Source organism: Nelusetta ayraudi, unplaced genomic scaffold, assembly GCF_046127955.1.
Source record: "Nelusetta ayraudi isolate G7.1 ecotype Tasmania unplaced genomic scaffold, CSIRO-AGI_Nayr_v1 ptg000034l, whole genome shotgun sequence".
NCBI lineage: Eukaryota > Metazoa > Chordata > Actinopteri > Tetraodontiformes > Monacanthidae > Nelusetta > Nelusetta ayraudi.
The window spans coordinates 1-18,083 of record NW_027466084.1 but is presented as its reverse complement, the minus strand read 5'-3'; the positions used below and the strand labels follow the sequence as shown (position 1 = coordinate 18,083).

The following is an 18,083-nucleotide window of genomic DNA, read 5'->3' as shown; positions in this document are numbered from 1 at the left end:
TTCAACGGTTTTGCGACTCGAGAGAGCGCACTCTAAAGACAGCATAACAAGTCAGGATGGGGTTATGCACTCCATTCAAAATGAAGAGTGGGAGGTGGAGGAGGAACGAGAGGGGGGGGGGGGCGAGAGTGTGTGTAGAAATGTGTGTGTGTGAGTGTACAGCTGCCAAGGAAGGACAAAAGAGAGAAGCGTTTCGTGAGAAATGGAATGAAACTGGTCGCTTTATCAAAGGTGATGAAAGGGTGTTTCAGAAATAATCAGAGGAGTGTATTTGTAGCATTTTAAGTGTATTCATAATTCATATACATATTGACAAGTTCTCTAATACAGCATGTTTTTTGATAGTGTGACAGTCCTCTTCTGGGCTCTGTATGTTTGTTGGATTTTTCTTTTACAAGAATAACAATAGAAAAAAAAATGATAAAGACAACACCATGTATGACTCACTTTTAAATTTTATGGCAACGCGTCTCTTGAGTGGATTTTGCGTCTCCCGGATCGAAAGCGCCACTCTGAAGGATGAAACCGTTCAGAGGTACTTGGTAAGGCTCCCACCTGCTGCTCTTCCTCCTCCTGCTCCTGCTCCTGCTCCTGCTCCTCCTCCTCCTCCTCCTCCTCCCAGTCACAGTCCACTGCTACGGTTGGCCAATCAGAGCCGTCGCCTGACAGCTCTCCGCTCCAACAAGGAGAGGAAAAAAAAAAAAAAAAATTGTTCCATCACTCTCCGAGGGACAGTACGGCTCTCTGTCAAAAACGCAAACAACGGCGCACTTGTGTCCCGCGCTCACGGGAACTGCTCAGCATCCAACGTCCGTCGTCGGTTAAAAATAGAGACCACGCACGAGTCCATAGTGTCATCTTCTCCTCATACAAGGCTCAAGTCCTTCTCTTTTGCGCAGTACGAACATTTGTACTCGAAAAATAAGCTTGTGTCCATCTGATATTCTGCGAATACGTATCTGTACCGTAAACCCCGCCCGGTCCCCAGAACCCAAACCCCGCCCCCCCGTCCCACGCCCCGGCGATGAAAAATAAGAACACTTCTCAAAAGGACTAAAATGGAATCGAAGGACCGGGATTTTGTTCCGTGTTTTTTTTTTTTTTTTTTTTTTTCGTCCTTCAGTTTCTCGCGCGCGCGTACACTTTTCATTCACGCGCACGACTTTGGAAAGGCAACAGATGTCCGTTCTCCGAAGGCAATAATGTCTTTGTGGCAAAACTCGACCCTGACATTCCCGACACCATTCTGTCTCCCTCTCTCGGAATGAACGAAAAAAAATGAAAAACAAAAAATAATAATAATACAAAGTAAAAAAAAAAAAAAAAAGAAGAGAAATGATCGAAGTCGCGGGCTGACCGATATACTGAGATACATCCATTTCGGTTTTTTTGCATGAGTAAATAATGATAGTGATACAAAGTAATACTGAGAACTAAAATAATAATGATGTTCATCCTAATATAAGATAAGATAGTGAGAGGAGGCCGAGCTCTCTCCATTTCCGACGCCCGAAGCTTGCTCCCAAATCGTGCCTTCCTTCGTACAAAATGAGACCAGGGTGAAACGGCGAAGTGACGCGAACCAGGCGGTCGACCCCGCGAGGGCGTCTGAGCCGAGAGAGGAAGCTTATATCTGTCACTCTTTGCAGAAAAGTTCTCCCGTCGCTCTCCGCGCGTCACCCCCGGTCCGCGTCGCTCTTTTCTTCTCTGTGGCCGTCGCTCCACTCCGCCGTGTCAGCGCATCCGTGCAATAAATCTCGGAAGGGAAAAAAAAAACAAAAACGAACGAAAACAAAGCAACCATGAAAAAAAAAAAACAATTCTTCTTTTCTTCCGACGTCCTAAACGTGAGTGATGCTTGTTCTGGTTGAGAAATTGTACATTCCCTTTTTTGTTGTTCTGTCGCAGATGCCAGTCCAGTGCTGTGAGATTAAGGGCTTCACGTCAACAGGCCTCCGTCCTGTCTTGTTTTCTCAAAAAAATAAAACCTGAGCGAGGGGGAGAAAAGAGAATGGGTTAGCTTCAAGGTACAGATGGCAGATTGGGTAGTCAGAGGTACTGAGGTACTGGCAAAGTATATAATCTAGTGCTGGAAAGCAGCGGGAGGGCAGGACTGCTCATGCTGAGGTCACGTTAACTCACCGATTTTCAACATTTGACAGTTTTTTTCTCCTTCCCCTGCTCTTAATTATCATTGATGGAAAGCTTTGAGGGCCGGCCGTTATTATGACAGGTTGGAATTGACACCTCTGCCCACTTTGTGGGAGGTGTGTCAAGTTAATTAACCACTAAGTGGAGGTTTTCCTTTTGACTTTTCGCAAAATGTCACAGCCGAGAAACTGTCATGGAGTTGATTAAGGAGAGAGAGACAGACAGAGAGAGAGAGAGAGACTGACGCAGAAGAGAATGAAGGCAGAGAAGATTGAAGTCCACTTTAATTGGTACATCCTGTTGGAACCTTAGAGAGTGAACGGCGAGTATCACATTGCTGTTGGCAGATCAGGATGCGTTATGTTGTGTTGTGTTGAGATCACATTCTGTCAGATCTCGGTTAACAACGAGTAAATCACATCGCATTATCCACCCATGGTCTCTGTTAAGCAGCAAACGACTGCACAACCTAGAACAAGCCAATGCATTCGGACCGCCGTTGACAAGGTGCACCGAATGCCGCGCACAGGCTGTAACCATAGTAACAACAGCGGCGTGGCACAAATTCAGACTCCACTCGGGGTTCCAGAGTGGAAAAGTGTGAACGGGACTTAATATTGCGTGCCCGCCAGATAATTCACATTTGGTCGCCAAATGAAGTGTCGTAGCTAAGAATCACTAAACCGCAACTGACTCAAGTATGTAATTGGAATTCATTCCGAGGTGAAGGCAAAATGAAATTAATTCAAACTCGTCTATGTTTGTTGGCGAAAGCATAAATGAAGGCTCCGTGCAGTCTCTACACGCATGGAAATGATGACAATGACTCTGGTTGCCGCGCATTAGTTGAATGTTTTATCATTTATTGTATTCACTCAAGTGGCTCTGTGCACATCGGGTCAGGTCTCCTAAGTTAAGGACCTGGCACGCACTCTGCAGCAGTTACAATCACTCTTGCTGAATAAGTTTGGCCTCAGCACGACGGATAAATGGGCTGAACATATATAAGAAGAACACAATAGTCTGAGCAGGAGGTTAGGATGAGAAATAAATAAAAAAAAAAAAAAAAAATTGAAGAATGGGTTTGGAATTGGATCTTTGAGATGAGCTCAAGGTGAAAGCTGCGGCTGCATTTCATTAATATCCAATACTGAATGAAAATGAGAGAAAGGCACAGATGCACAGGTCACTAGCGTGCGGGGAAGAAAAGCAAGTGAGAGGTGATTTTCATCAGCAGATGTCTCGGTGCTTGCCAGTGAGGAAGGTGGAGTAGAATGAAATTGAATAATTTGTATCAAAAGCGCCGCGGTGGCAAATTAGCAACATTTCAAGGAAGATCAGCAATAGGATAATCCAGAGATGGCCCATAATGGAGGGAGATTTGCACCAATATTGGCACCGCTGTATTGTTTTAACACAAAGATAAGAACATCAAAATAACATACATTAAAGAAGCAGAAACATTTTCTTTTTTTAAAAAAAAACCATGGATGAAATTTAACGCGTCTCTCAGACAATGAAAATGATTTCGCTGACAATAAACATATATTCAGCTTGACAAACATTCAAATCAGCGTCAACTCACAGCTTCCAGAATCCGGCAGCTCTTCTTCCTGCTTGACGGTTGCTCAGCCTCTTTCCGACTGCTCCAGGTAAACTGATTTGGCTGGCCGGATGCTCTGGGTAAACTGGAGGGGGAGAGGATAGAAAATCAAAAAAAAAAAGGTGGTAATAAAAACAAACATGCTGACCGCAGGAGGACTGCGAACGAGGACCCAGAGGGCCGAGGACGGCTCAGTGTCAAACATAATCCTGACTGAGTATTACATTGAACAGCGCTGCTTGTGGTAAACATCAACTCATTAGTGTTTTTGTCAACTCATAAAGAGACGGGAAATCGGTCCGCAGATTAGGATTAAAGTTATAATCCACGAGACCCGTTTACCACACAGTCCCAACACTGCTGCTTTTTTACTTAACGCAGAGAAAAAAAACCCCACTGATGACGCATTTTATTTGATACGGCCGAGCATTCTCCTGCCAAAACATCCAATATTTACCTGGATGGAACCACGGACGTGCAGAGGGAATAAAAGAAATTGCACTTTGCGTGTCACAAATGCATGGGGTTTCCAGAAACCTTTGTCCTCCAATGCAACGGCATGTATGTAAAGCTGACTGCACATCAGCAATAAGACCGTGCGTGTCGCATGCAATAAATGCAAAAAAACCCAGAATGAATATTTTCAACGACGACCATTTAATCAGGATAATAACAATGGAAATACTCCAGCGTGCAACTGTGCTCACTGTCCAAACTTTAAATTCATCACGCGCAGGCCGATAATTCCATTATTATGCCATCCGTAACATCATTAGCGTTGGATTGACTTGTTTTGTGCAACCAAATGTTCAGGCTGATGAGGTGCACGGCTAATATAAGAATATTCAGAGAATAAATATGACCCGTGAAGGAAACGTGGTTACGCTATAATTGCTCCTATTGCTTTGAATTTATGTGTTTTATTCTCTTTTTCAAAAAAAAAAAAAGAAATGGAAACTAATTAACAGGACATCAAATTCCAGCGGAACAAGCCTCAGTTCATTTATGTTATCAACGAAGACTTAATTAAAAATCCACGGACGATCCCTGGGAAACAATACAAGCACAGCAGTATTGTGCCTTACCTTGTGCTTTGGACACCGCAGCGAGAAGTTATCTTCGTTTAGAGAGCAATCTGGAAGAGCAACAGAAGTCATCAGGACTGGAGCTGTGGTCGCAAACACTTGACGGGCACATATATCTGCTGTTCCGCAAAGATCCCGCTACTTACCTGCTTCAATAGCGCACAGGTAGTGGTAGCGAAGTGTGCAGCCTTTACTGTAGCAGCCCAGGGTGGATCCAACCATCTCACAGTACGAGCAGCACTGGACAGAAACAGAGTGCACAAGCGTGAGAGCAATGAAGACGGAGAAACGATGAACTTTAGCGGTTTGTCAGAAAATGTGCAGCACTCAAACAAGAGGCCGTTCCACGAGAGGCGCGTTCAGAGGGCACTCACCGTTTCTCTGGCGCCATCTAGTGCTTCCTGCAGGCCGTACAGCCTCCCGTTGACGAGGTACACGCCGCTGGTCCACACGATGCATCCTTCGTGGACCCACAGCTCCTCGGGGTCCATGGGCATCTGGGGCAGCTGGGCGAGCTGCGCCAGGGGTCCCAGGGAGTCCAAGGCGGGAGGAGGGGGCTGGAAGGGCAGGGAGGCCTTGCTGTTGGACGGCACCATCCTGGGAGAGTCCTCGCTCGATTTGTGCCTCCTCTTGAAGCGCGGGTGCGAAGTCAGCTTTCGGTGCTGAGGCCGCTGCTGCGCTTCGTCGGCGGCGGCGACCGTGGACGACGACTGCGGCGGCTGCGGCTGCGGCTGCGGCTGCTGCGGCGGCAGTTTTCGCATCTGCTGCGGGTCAATCTCGAAATCCGTCTCCCTCTTGAGCTCGGGGATAGGTCGGGCGTCCAGGTTTACGTCCCAGGTTAGAGATGTGACTTTGCTGCTGCTGCTGCTGCTGCCGTGGGAAGAGGTCGACGAGGAGGCGCTGTTGCTAAACCTTCCGGCCATGTGTGCCATGCCTTCCTCACGTGCAGCTACGAAGGCAGGCATGGCCGCACCGGCGAGAGACGCAGGATTCGAATCGAGGCTGAAAGTAAAGTCATTCTTGGCAAAATGAGCATCCTGCGTTTGTGTGTCTTGGACGGCGCTCAGAGCGTTCAAAGCGCTGATGTCTGGATTTGGTCCTGTCTTGTTTGTCCCTGCTGTGGCCTGACACTGTCTGACCTGCGGCTGGTTCTTGGGGAGCTTAGCGGCATATTCGGCGCGATAAAATGGTCCGTAGAGATCGCCGAGATGTTTGTAATTCGCCCATTTCTGACACAGGCAGCAGAGCAGACGGCCAGAGTGATTGGTCTCTGTAATCACAGGGCCGGCGACAACATGGCCGGATGAAGGAAGAGCCTTTCCTGTCTGAAGTGCAGTTTCCACCTCGTCCGTCTCCCTTTTCTCCGACTCTCTGTCTCTCCGCGATAACTGGGAAGAAGGAGCCGAGGTCAGGAGAGAATCAATTCCACTACCGCCGCTTTTAGCCGCGACTGCGCCCCGCTCTCCTTTCATCTTGTCCTCCTCGGCGTTTACAATAGTGCACACGGCCCCGATCTCTGGGATTTTGTTCTCCACATGTATGTGAGGAATGAACAGGCCCTTTCTATTTAAATCCATGAATACCCTGCTGTTTGCCCCCGCCACCGAAGGCGTATCTGGGTCATCTTTGGCCACTGGTTGTGACGCCACTCCTGCCGTTGCTCCTCGCCTCCTCCTCCTCTGCCGTCCCCTCGCTTCAAGTGGCTCGTCCTCGTCTTTCACGCCCTTGCGTCTCCGCCGCACGGGTTTGACGTCGGTCTCCGGCTGCGTGTCCTCGCTCTCGGCGTCCACTTTTACAACCTGGGTCAGAATGGGCGGGGCAAGCTGCGGAGTGTATTTACTGTCTGTCAGCGGGGGCGGCACAGTAAGGTCTGGTGTGGTGCAGGCAATCTGAGCCGTCGGTGAGTCTGGGAAAGCAGCTGGCGCTGGTGCAGGGCTGGGTTCCGTCGGAGGAGTACTGAGAGCTGCGGTCGGACCCTGGGCTTGGGTCTGCCCTTGCACCTGTGCTTGGCCTGGGTTCTGGGAGCGTTTTTGTTTATTCACACTCCCCACTGGCCTGCCTTTCTTTTTGCCAGAGGGGAAATAGCCTTTGGGCACAAGACTCTCTGGAGGCTTAGAATCTTGCGGGGACAGACTTGACCTCATAGAGGACATCTGATGCTGTCTGTTAAGTATGTGTCCGTGGTGGGGTGAGGTGGTCCCATAGTAGTCACTGCCTGGGTAATCGTCAAATCCAATTCCCGTTTCTTGAAGTTTCTGTCGAAGGAGATTGGCGGCAGACTGCTCTCCTCTTCTTGTCTCGAGCTGCTGGTATGTGTTGGTGAAATGTTGAATGTCAGACAGCGCAGATGAGGACGGCGGCGGGGAACCCTGGACCGGCCGAGGAAGAGGTGGGGCAGGGGGTAAAGGCCCGAGCAAAGCAAAATCCTCCTTGTCACCAGATACTGCTACATCTGTCCCTAACCCAAAGTCAAAGTCTTTTTGCTTCGGGGCTTTGGACGGCTGATGAGGATCACACTGATAAGCCGTTGGAGGTAAAGGCCCCGTCTCATCAACTCCTCTGAAGGAAATCATGTCGTTCAATGAGTGGGTTTCTTCAATGTAACTATCATCTTCTCGTGTGACCCTCGGGAAATGCGCTAAGTCTTGGTCCTGTGAATCATTAAACGGCGTCATTTCTGAGTGAGAGAAGCCTGTGTAATGAGTTGACTCATCATCTACATGGCCGGTTGGCTTTTTAGGACTTGGAGTGATTTTCTGCACTATTGCCTCCAGCTTTAAACCCCGTCCTTTTCTGGGCGACAAAGCTTTTGTATTACTACTTGATGGAGACAAGGGCTGAGAAAAGGTATTTTCCCGAAGCGAAGGGGACGACAGTCTGGGACACGAAATATCTGAACCGAAGGAGTCATCTTCTGGGTGATGGCTATGTTCAGACTGGGACCCTCCGAGGTGATGTGAATTTGTCACAGCTCTCTGCTGTGAAGAATCCTGGAGCAAACGTTTGGCAGGTATAGGCGATATGAAGGAGCGAACTCTCCTTCGCAACATTAGGGGATTTGTTTCTGCAGATCCGCCGGCTTTAGTCTGGCGCTGTACCTGTGGCTGAGTGGAGTTTGTGTCAGCAGAATTTTTATTGGAGTTGGGTGGGGTGGGTGGGCACGCGCTTTTAGCTTCCTCTGAAGGTCCTCTGGAGATCTCAGGATCGGCAGCATTCTGGCCATGACTCATTTGTGATGGTAGCGGGGCAAGCGAGGCTGATGGGGTAGGAGGAGGGGGGAGAGGAGGCGGGGGAGGTGCCTGTGTTCTAAAGTAAGCGTCTCCCTCCACCAGCATGCCACCCTCTCTCCCCGCGTGTGTCGACTCCCACATTTTCAAATCATAGTAAGGGCTTCGGTGATGGAGCGGCGATTTGGTTGCACGCTGTTCAGCGGGCATTTCAGGTTGAGAGATCACCCTTTGTCTGGGTTCTGACTGGCTAACCTTTTGTCTTCCAGGAGAGGACCCAGGCTGCATCATCATCTCCTTCGATGGCCTGTTCATCGCTTTGACCCATTCGCTCATCTCATGAGCGTGATGTGGGGGCCCGCGGGTGTGAGCGTACATTTGAAGTTTGTTCGGGAATTGGGGCTGGGGGGATAAATTGTGGTAGGGATGATGTGGGGGGAAATGGGGATTGCTACGTGACATCAGACTTCCCTCCCTGGCGTCTCCGTAGCGATATCCAGGAAAACCGCCGCCGCCTGATAAATCAACGCTATGAAGATAAGACGGATGTCTTGATGGCGAAGATAAAGGATGAGTGCCCATCGGGTGAGAAGACAATGACGTAATGTCAACATTACCTCGTCTGTAAGGGTCAGAATTCATCACAACAGACGAATGAAAAGACTTTGAATGATACTCCATCTCGGTCTCATTAGCGCCGCCACTGCCGTGAAGATCCGTTTGTAAATTTGCAATTTGTGGGCTAACCTCTTTCTGTATCATTTCCATTTTTACAGGTTTGTGCCCGCCATCCTTTTTACTCAGATCACTGGCTGTTGTTGGAGAGGAAAATGGCTGTTGAATCACAGAGGCTCCGCTCTGACTTTTCTCCCGGTCTCTACCTCTGTCACTTTCCCTGTCCCTCTCTGGTGTGCTGCGTCTGTTTGGCGACACATCGCAGATTACAGAGCGCCGTTCTGAGGGGGCTAATGTGGAGCTCGATGACTTCTGAGACTCTGTTTGTCCAGTGCTGCCCGCTAGTGGCTCCGGCTCTTGCAATAGGAGCTCCTGTACGGCCGAGGATGGGGCTGTCACACTGGCTAGAGTTTTCCTCTGGGGCAGAGAATAGTCAGCTAAGTTTATATGTTTAGGTGGGGGTTGTTGAGACTCTGCTGGTCGTGGTAAATGACCATGGGACACGCCCACTTCAGTTTTCTCCACATTTTGCAATACTTTAGAATTAGACACTTCTGACTTCACTGAGGGCTGAAGATCTGCGGTAAAATCAGGCTCACTGCCATGCTTCTGGTTTGAATGCAGGGGCTTTCCAGTGCTTCCCATCGGGCCCGAATGAGTGAAAGCCTCGCCTACTCCACTTTGCACCCTCATGGCTTCGGTCAAGTTATATGGATGCCTGATCGGAAACTGCTGTTGACCAGGGAAATGTGCAGGAAATGCCTGTTCTGGTCTGCCATAACGCCTATCTAGATTGTAACCTTGTAGAACCTCTTGCAATAAGCTTGGAAATTGTTGCAATTGAGCGTTATCTTCATGACCTTTAGGCACTGCTCCAAGTGCTTTCTTAACAGAAGCCTCTGTAAGGGAAGTAGCATCTTTCGGGTCCATGGGGCCATAAGCAGCTTGTGACTGTTGGTACCCCGAGTATCTGGAATTTGATTCCATTACACCCATTGGGCCAGCCCTGCCTCTGTTCTTTATGGGCAAATCTGAGCCATATGTCGATTCTGGGTGGCCATAATTATTTCGCCCAGACTGAGGAGGATTCTGAGGCCGTCCAAAATTTGATTTCTGGTGATGGGAGGAATACATGGACAAGTCGACTCCTTCCTTTCCATTATGACTGCTCGACTCTCTTAAATAGGAAAGTGGCGGTTTTTCTTCGATGCAGTTTTCTTGGGGAGGCTTACTTTTTTCAGGATGCGTTCCCTCAGACCGAGCAGAAACAATCACGCCAACACTGCTGGCACTCTGCTGCTCCTCTAATGTGAACTTTTCTTCCTTCTCATTATTATGTAACCTTGACGCACCTAGTAACCTATTTTCCTTGTCCTGGCCGAGCTGTGTGTTGATGCCGCCTTCTCGTTGAAACTGCTTAGCACCAGCCCCTGTTTTTTCAACCGCTCCGTCAATTTCTTTTTTGACAACCTCATTTCTAATTTCTGCAGTCTTCCTGTGGCCGGCTCTGTGGTCGTTATATGTTAGACCTGGCTCTGCTGACACAAAATTTGGCTGTGTGGGTGGAATGCCAGAGTAGATAGGGGAGGAGGAAACTGGGAGAGGTGGATGTGACGCTGGGACAGCCTCTGAAGACTGACACCCAAATGGTGGAGATGCTGATGAGGACAGGACAGTAGCTTCATTTTTTTGCAATTCCAAATTACACGTTTCCTTTGATAAGGAATCTGCAGTAAGCGTCTTAACAGCTGGTGCTTGTCCGATCTGTATCGGATTCTGAGAAGGAGTGTGATAGCTGGTTGGCTCAGATCCACTGCTCGCGCCGCTCATTTGCCTTGCTCTCCTGTGCTCCCCCTCAGAAAAGTGCTCCTCACGTTCCACTTTAGTCCCAGACGAGCCTCCAACTGACATCACAGAGGAGTCTTCGTCAGCTCCGGCATCAAAGCTTGCACCGTCGCTGATCCCTATTCCACTTCCTTCTTTAACTGTGCTAGTGCTTGACGCTGCGCTCGCATTTCGACTCCTTGGTTGTGATGGGGGCACATTATGGGTTGCCTGTTGGGTCTGCCCCCCTTCTTTGGCCTTCTTCTGAGAAAGCACAGTGTCTGTGAGGAGCATGTGCTGCACTGTGTTTGGTAAATTGGCGACTTGTGAGCTCAAGGCATTTAGACTATTCAAGCCGGCATCCTGCATTCTGTCTTGTGGAGAAGATGAATAGACCGAAGAGCCTTCCTCTCGAGATGCAAGGCCCATTTTGTTGCGGCCTGCTGTCGGATGATTGCTCCCTCCGACTGCACTCATGCTGTGAGCTTTGTGACTGCTGCCGCTTCCGCAGCTACTAATGCTGCCATTTGAGTTGGGCGTGGGACTTAACTGCGGCATGGTCTGCAATAATCTGCCGTGAGCGTGGGTGCTACGGGGGTTTGACGCGGGTGGATGCGGAGGGCCGTGGCTCGAAGGGTTTCCGTGTGACTCTGAGACGCCCATCAAAGGGGAAGGGGAGGAGCTACAACTTGGAGAATGAACTGCCGAGGCAGCCGGGGAGGGGTTAGATATGGGGCTAAAGTTTTGGTTGATTTGTGTTTGCTGAGAGTTAGGGTGCATTGGGGATTTAGCAACCTCTTGCGATGGAACTTGAGGTAAACTGGGGTTGGAGGCTTGATGATGCTTAGCATACACAGAGCTGGGAGATGCACCTTGGTGCTGCATCTTGAGAGCATTGTCATAACTTACACCTACATTGTGCTGGGAGTTTCGGTGCTGTATCGTGGCCTGCTTGTGGATCGAGTGCGTCTGAGGGGAGTATCCAGGATAATTTGAGGCATGGTAACTCTGCTGAACATTCTCCATTGCCCCCACATTGTTTGCAGCAACTGAACTGGAGACTGAATTTGAATTGGAGTTGACACTGAGAGCGCTGTTTACTTTGGGATCAAACCCAGTGTTTGCGCTCCCGTCCAAATATCTCTGTGGAGGAGGGCTGTACATTTCTGATGACCCTGTGGATGTTCCACCCTGTGGGGAAAAGTGGGGATACTGTGGAGTCATTCTGTGCCCGGAGTTGGGAAAACTCCTATGCTGCTGTCCATGGTGGACCGCGGGGAACGCTTGCCCATGCTGGCGAGGCTGCATTTGAGAACCTGGCACCGGCTGCATTGCAGGGTTCTGACTTAGATTATACTGATGTGACGGAGAGAAAGCCCCAGGGCCTCCACCTGAACCACCACTGGAGCCATAGTCTCCTGGATATGGTGACATCAGGCCTGATGATGGTGCAGAGCCGGCATGCCGATACTGATGAGGTATGTGTCCTTCAATATTAGGGTAGCCAAAACCTGCTCCGTAAGCCATGCCTCCCCTTCTTTGTCTGTCTTTTCCACCCATTGAAAAGTAATAATCCATTACATCCTTCCTGTAAGGGTTGTTAGCGCTGCCACTGTGAATGTTACCCTGTGTCGGCGGGGGCTCGACGGACCCTCGGCTCCTGGCGCTGTAAGCGAGCAAGTGGCTGGCTTGAGTTGGGTGGTGATGGCCTCTGTGGATACTCTGCTGTTGCATCCCCACATATTCGTCCGTCATCCTGGGGGAGATCTGAGGATCTGCTGGCTGAGGGGGATACGGGGGTCCTCCTCCTCCACCCCGCCCACTGAACCCTGGAGGGAGAGTAGGGGGAGCTGGACTGTTAGGAAAATTCTGCATTGTTTTCCCCAAGTTCAGATGCTTTTGTTCTTTTTTTAAGGAAACTGTCAGGAATTATAGTAGGGAATGCTTCTGATCAGACAATAAAAGGCTTATGGCAGGAACCATATATGACAAAAGATAGTCCATGGCCTGGCATGAAAACAAGGGAAATGCTTCTGAAATCCAGCAGAGTTCAAGCTTAGGAATATGTATCACAGATGTTAAAATCACATTAGCGGGGTAGGCAGCTTTCGCAGGCAATGATTTCACCAATGTATGAAAAGGCCAAATGGTAAAAAGTCCTCTTCTTCAACTGGATAGTATGGTTGAAAAGGATTGTTTCAAAAAAAAAAAAAGAAAAAAAAGAAAAAGAAAATAAGTCCTTGAAACACAATCTCAGGTAAAGTAGGCCTACACTGCAGCAAAATGCAAGTGTGCAGTCATTTCAATAGGCAGTTTGGCACTGACTAGGCAAAATTGAGGACTACCAGCTTGCCATCATGTAAACTAGAAAATATCTTGTGTTGGCCTGTACGTTCCTTACTAAGATCACAAATAAACACATGGAAAGATTATATTGCGCTGAGCTCCAATACCATCTTGTGCAAATTGTAAAAAAAAAAATAAAGAAAAAAAAAATAAAGAAAAAAGAACGGGAAAAAAACAAACAAACAAACAAAAAAAAAAACTAATCCACACTGGCAAGACCCTGTCCGGGTAAAGTCTCGCTGACCTCGACGCACCTCTATGGGGCAAAGATCTTGGATCAAGAGGTCTGGGTACAGACTCTTAATAAATCGCCCACAGGAAAGCAATCCATTGATATTCTCATCAAGTCTAAGGTGTAAAGTGTAACACTTTTTGAGGATCCTTTTTTTTCTTGGTCATTCCCATTCAAATACTGTTCTCCTTTGTTTTTGTAACCGCGTGTGTTCCTTAACACAGTCACAGTCTTTGGTCCCTATTTAGCAACAGTTCAGCGTTCAGATTCCTCTTGGTTTTCTCCTGTATCTCCAGCATGTGGCGGCCTTACCTTTTTCTATTTCCTCTCAACCATCACTCAATTCTACCTAGTTCCATGGCAACAATTTCCCAAAGAAAGGTAATCCATTTATTCCACTTCGAGCTCCTGCTTTCTGTTTCTCTTCCGTTTTTTCACCCAGAAACGTTCATTTTCCAGGGGCCGGACAGACGTCTTCTCCACCCTGCAAGTACAAAAGAGCAATTTTAAAAAATGAGCATGCAAAAAATGGAATACTGTCCTATTGGTATCAGTACCTTGTGATTAGGGCCGACTGTAATCATAAAAAAAATAATGCTAATAAAAATGTGATTTTGTTTTAATTTACTCAATTATTAAAAAAAAAAAAAAAAAAGCATAAAATGAAGGCAAATGTATTGACAGAATACTGTCAGTCAATTAATTCTGATCCTCGTTTGGGGATATTTGTATTCCAAATGGTCTCCCGACTTGTTTTGGGTTCGCTCTTGCAAAGATAAACCGATTTCAAAATGCATCAGCATTCCTCCTAGGTGGCCTCTTGTTTTTTCCATTGTGCTGCAATAATCACACAGGGAGTCACCAAACAAATAACATCAACAGCACTTGCTGACTGCATGCACTATTCATTGGACTACTTGCCTCTCGACGTAAAAGGCTTTCTGGCTTAAAATCAACTCTCCTCTGTCACTCCGCACAAAGAACACAACCGTTGCGATGAGCACCTGAGCCGTCTCCTCTGACACTGACAACTAAGCGCAGACAGAGGAGGAGAGATCGGGTTGTCGGCAGCACGCAAATAAGGCGACCCGCACAAGGTCACTAACATGTAAACAAACAACCTCGTGGCACCGAGACACAAGCGGTCCGTCTCCAGGCCTCTTTACAATGACACCAGAGGCCATTAGCTTCGGTGCATCCACTTGTTTTAGTGGCCTTTAATTATTACTAGTGATAATTAAAAAGGGATGACGCCACCTTTATGAGGTCAGTGCCCACAACTGCCGCGTGTGACACGAGCCTCTATTGTCTGGGCGAAATGCACAATAAAACAGCTAATGGCTTTCACAAAACATTAGGTTAGTTCTGTCGCAGGAGCGGCAGTTGAGCAGGGAGCAATAAAGCAGCATCGACTGTCACTCAGAGAGCATGAACTTATATTTGCCTTGCAAATTCAGTGTATTGTCAACCCAAAGACAATTGTTATTGTTGAAAATACACTGGAGGAAATGGGGGGCGGGGGGGGTATAAGACCAGGCTGATGATGTAGTGTTAATAAAAAAAATTTTTTTCCTTTTTCTTCCTGTGATCAGAAGCCACGTAGAAGGGGGTCAAAGCTTCAGTGGCTGCTGCACTGTGATGACTCCTGATCTCTGAGCCCATATCACTATGACTAATTAATCACAGCAGCTCACTCTGCGTGACGGTTCGCAACACACACAACTGCGCATCGTTAATTAAACCGGCCCAACGCAGACTCTGTCACCAAGGTAAACAATTGGATAGCTGTCTTACGCGCTGTCCTGCTACATAACGCCACCTCGATCACATATCCATGTCTCGTCGCCCCGCACTGCCGTCAATGCAACACCGCCTTAGCCCAAATGCAAGAAGGGGGGGGTATATACGCGTTGCAATTAGCTTTGTGCGAGCTGCCCTCGCCTAGCTCCGCGGGGTTAGCCCTAGCTGAAAATACCTCACGTAGCGCATTTATAACAGCAAATATGCGGCCAGACCGCATAAGTGGGGGAGCTAGCCTAGCCACGGCTCGCTGGTTAGCATCGCGGCGGGCTAGCCGATTTGCGTATGTTGCATTATCGCAGGCGTTTAGCCTCAAGGAGCGTGCGATAGTTGGGAGCGAACGGCTAACGGCGCGGGGCAGCCAGGCAAGCGCTTTAGCCACAAAAGAGGGGTGATTAGGTGCAGATGTTAGCCCCCCTCCCTCCTCCTCCGCCTCCTACACCCTGCTCGGATATACACTGGGGCTGTGACTAAATAGGTTAGCTAGCATACAAAAAAGGGATTGTGCCATGAGACCTGGCCTGGGTTGTGCACGAGAAAGCGATGAGCACGCAGCCCTGACACTTCTCTCCGGAATAAACAAGACCTGGGAAAAAAAAAAAAAAAAAAAAAACTAACGATGGGGAGGGGGGGTGGTGGTTGGAGGCGAAGAGACGGGCTAGCTAACGCGCTCCGGATTGCATACCTGGGAAAAACGTAGCAGCGCACAAGGCCCCTCGAAGACTGAAAGGCTGTTTTGTGACAATCCCGCTGCTCCTGTGGCAGGAAAAGCCCCCCACCACCGCCGCCACCGCCAAGTCTGGAGTCGAGCTGCTCCGCCGCCTTTCGCTCTCCCTTTTTTCCCCCTCCCCGAGTCCAGACAACCCCGAGCAGCGGCGGCCAAGTCGGGGAAGAAGAGGAGGAGGAGGTGGCGGAGGAGGAGGAAAGGGGGGGGGGGGGCGTCACGACAGTCCGATCCTGGGCCTTTTCTTCCGATCGCACCCCCCTTTTGTCCTCACCTCCAGAGAGGGGGGAGAGAGAAAAAATGATGATGATGATGAGAGCGGCGCACAATCGGGGTGCCTGTGGGTCCCGTAAGTAGCGAGAGGGTCCATACACACACCCCGCCCCCTCCCCTCTCTCTCTCTCTCTCTCTCTCCCTCTCTCCCTCTCTTTCTTTCTCTCTCTCTCTCTCTCTCTCTCTCTCTCTCTCTCTCTCTCTCTCTCTCTCCCTCACGCGCCGCCGAGGTGCTCCCACCTATGTGCGACTGAAACCGAACGCGCTGCCATCTCGCAAGACCCCGCACGGAGCTCTCATCGGGCGTCCGCTGCCGTCACCGGAGAGAGAGAGAGTGGGGGGGCTGCTGCAATTTCGCATGCCTTCATCATTAGCTCCGAGCAGAGCCGCTTTTCCCTTGTTCAGACTACTGTGTGTGTGTGTGTGTGTGTGTGTGTGTGTGTGTTTTCTTCTTCTTGGTCTTCGTATTCTTCTCGCAACAGAAAAGACCGCCTCGAAAATGCAATGCACACTCATATTCCAATCCCTTCCTCCCTCCCTCCCTCATCTCGTCTCTCCATCAGCCTCCCCTCCTCCCTCTTGCCTCGCGAGCTCATGAGCTATTTCACTGATTTTCTTCTTCTTCCTCTTCTTCTTCTTCTTCTTCAATATCCCAATCTGACATTACAGTCGCAAATGAAATCGCAACCCCCCCCCCCCACACACACACACACACACACACACACACACACTGCACGTGCACAGTATGCCCTTTGTTCTTCTTTCACCTCAATTGAGAATGAATTAGTCCAAGTGATGGCACCATTAGGTTCAAAGGCTTCATGGAGGGTCGGCGGGGGGGGGGATTTTGGGACTACGGCACAAACCGTAGCACACAAGTCAAGGATATAAGCACCTAACCACCCCTTGGGGGGGCGGGGGGGCAGGGAAGTTGGTTGTCCCTCTTCCGGTGTCCAATGGACCCTCGTCAGGCTCACCCATCACCCTTTGTTGTCATTTTAAATAACAGCCCCTCAAAACTCAGTTGTAGCTTCATGTTTGACGCAAAAGTGATTGGAACGTCATTTCCGCCGGGGGGGCGGGGGGGGACGTCGACGACGCGCGTTGCCGCCGGCCCAACTTGCTCCACTCATTGTCTCGGAGTGAGCTTATTAGCTGTGGCGCCGGGGCCGGCGATGCAGTGCAGACCCACTCACTCTCTGCTACCATCATAATGATGTGCCCTAGCCTAGCGCACCCCCACATCCACTTTTGCTCAACCACACACACACAGACACTCGCACGGAGAGAGAGACACACACTCAGGCGCTATAGCAGACGGAACACAAATCACAAAAACACATTCGGGGATGCGGCAAAACCGCTGGGGACGCATTCTGGCAGTCAGTCACTTAACCCATCAGTCCCGACCATGAAATCTCCCTCCGCCGCTAAATAACAGTTCAATACATTTCATTTCCTCGCGAAATGCACGTCTATTTCTATCATAGTTGCCATAGCAACCGCATCACAGAGCCGTGGCTGTGGATAATTTTCAGGCGACACATCTACATTGGCTCTTTTATTTATTTATCTATTAATTTTGAACGGACGCGCACGCGCACATCGCGCAATTGTTACCCGAAACTTATTCACAACGCGAGCATTCGCACTGTGAGGTGAGGGAGCTCGCAAGACAAAAGATAAAGGCCATTGATACTCAGAGCCGGCAAGTCAGAGCAGCCAGGCCCATCCAATCAGCAGTAGCGCCTGCTGAGATGTGCACACACACATGCATGCACACAGGCGCTCTCTCTCTCTCTCTCTCTCTCTCTCTCTCTCTCTCTCTCTCTCTCTCTCTCTCTCTCTCCAGCGTAGACAAGGTCACCAAATTTTTCCAAAAGAGGATGGCTCGCAGCACGCGCTTTTTGTGAAGAGAAAGGAAGCAGTCCCCCCCAACCCCCCCCCCCCCCCCACCCCAACCCCCCGAGCCCATTTAACGCTCCCCTTTCTCCCACACAATCGCGCACACTCTTCTTCTCTTCGTCATCTTCTCCTGCATGGCCACCGTTGGGCAGTTTTTTTTTCCCCCCTCCTGCCAACAGAGAAAGCACCTCCGCCGCCACCGCCACACGCTGGAGGCTGCTTTGGCCTCCGAGGTCAG

General features: G+C 49.4%; 1 protein-coding gene across 1 annotated transcript; it reads right to left on the bottom strand.

Annotated features, from left to right (window-relative positions):
• Positions 1–141: 141 nt before the first annotated feature.
• tcf20 (transcription factor 20) lies at positions 142–16,059 on the bottom strand. The gene is made up of 6 exons (XM_076032187.1): positions 15,629–16,059; positions 5,214–13,627; positions 4,986–5,079; positions 4,840–4,889; positions 3,737–3,839; positions 142–1,988 (listed from the first exon to the last, which is right to left on the bottom strand). Exons 2-5 carry the CDS (start codon positions 12,438–12,440, stop codon positions 3,780–3,782), a joined length of 7,431 nt encoding a protein of 2,476 aa, XP_075888302.1. The 5' UTR covers positions 12,441–13,627; positions 15,629–16,059; the 3' UTR covers positions 142–1,988; positions 3,737–3,779.
• Positions 16,060–18,083: the final 2,024 nt, after the last annotated feature.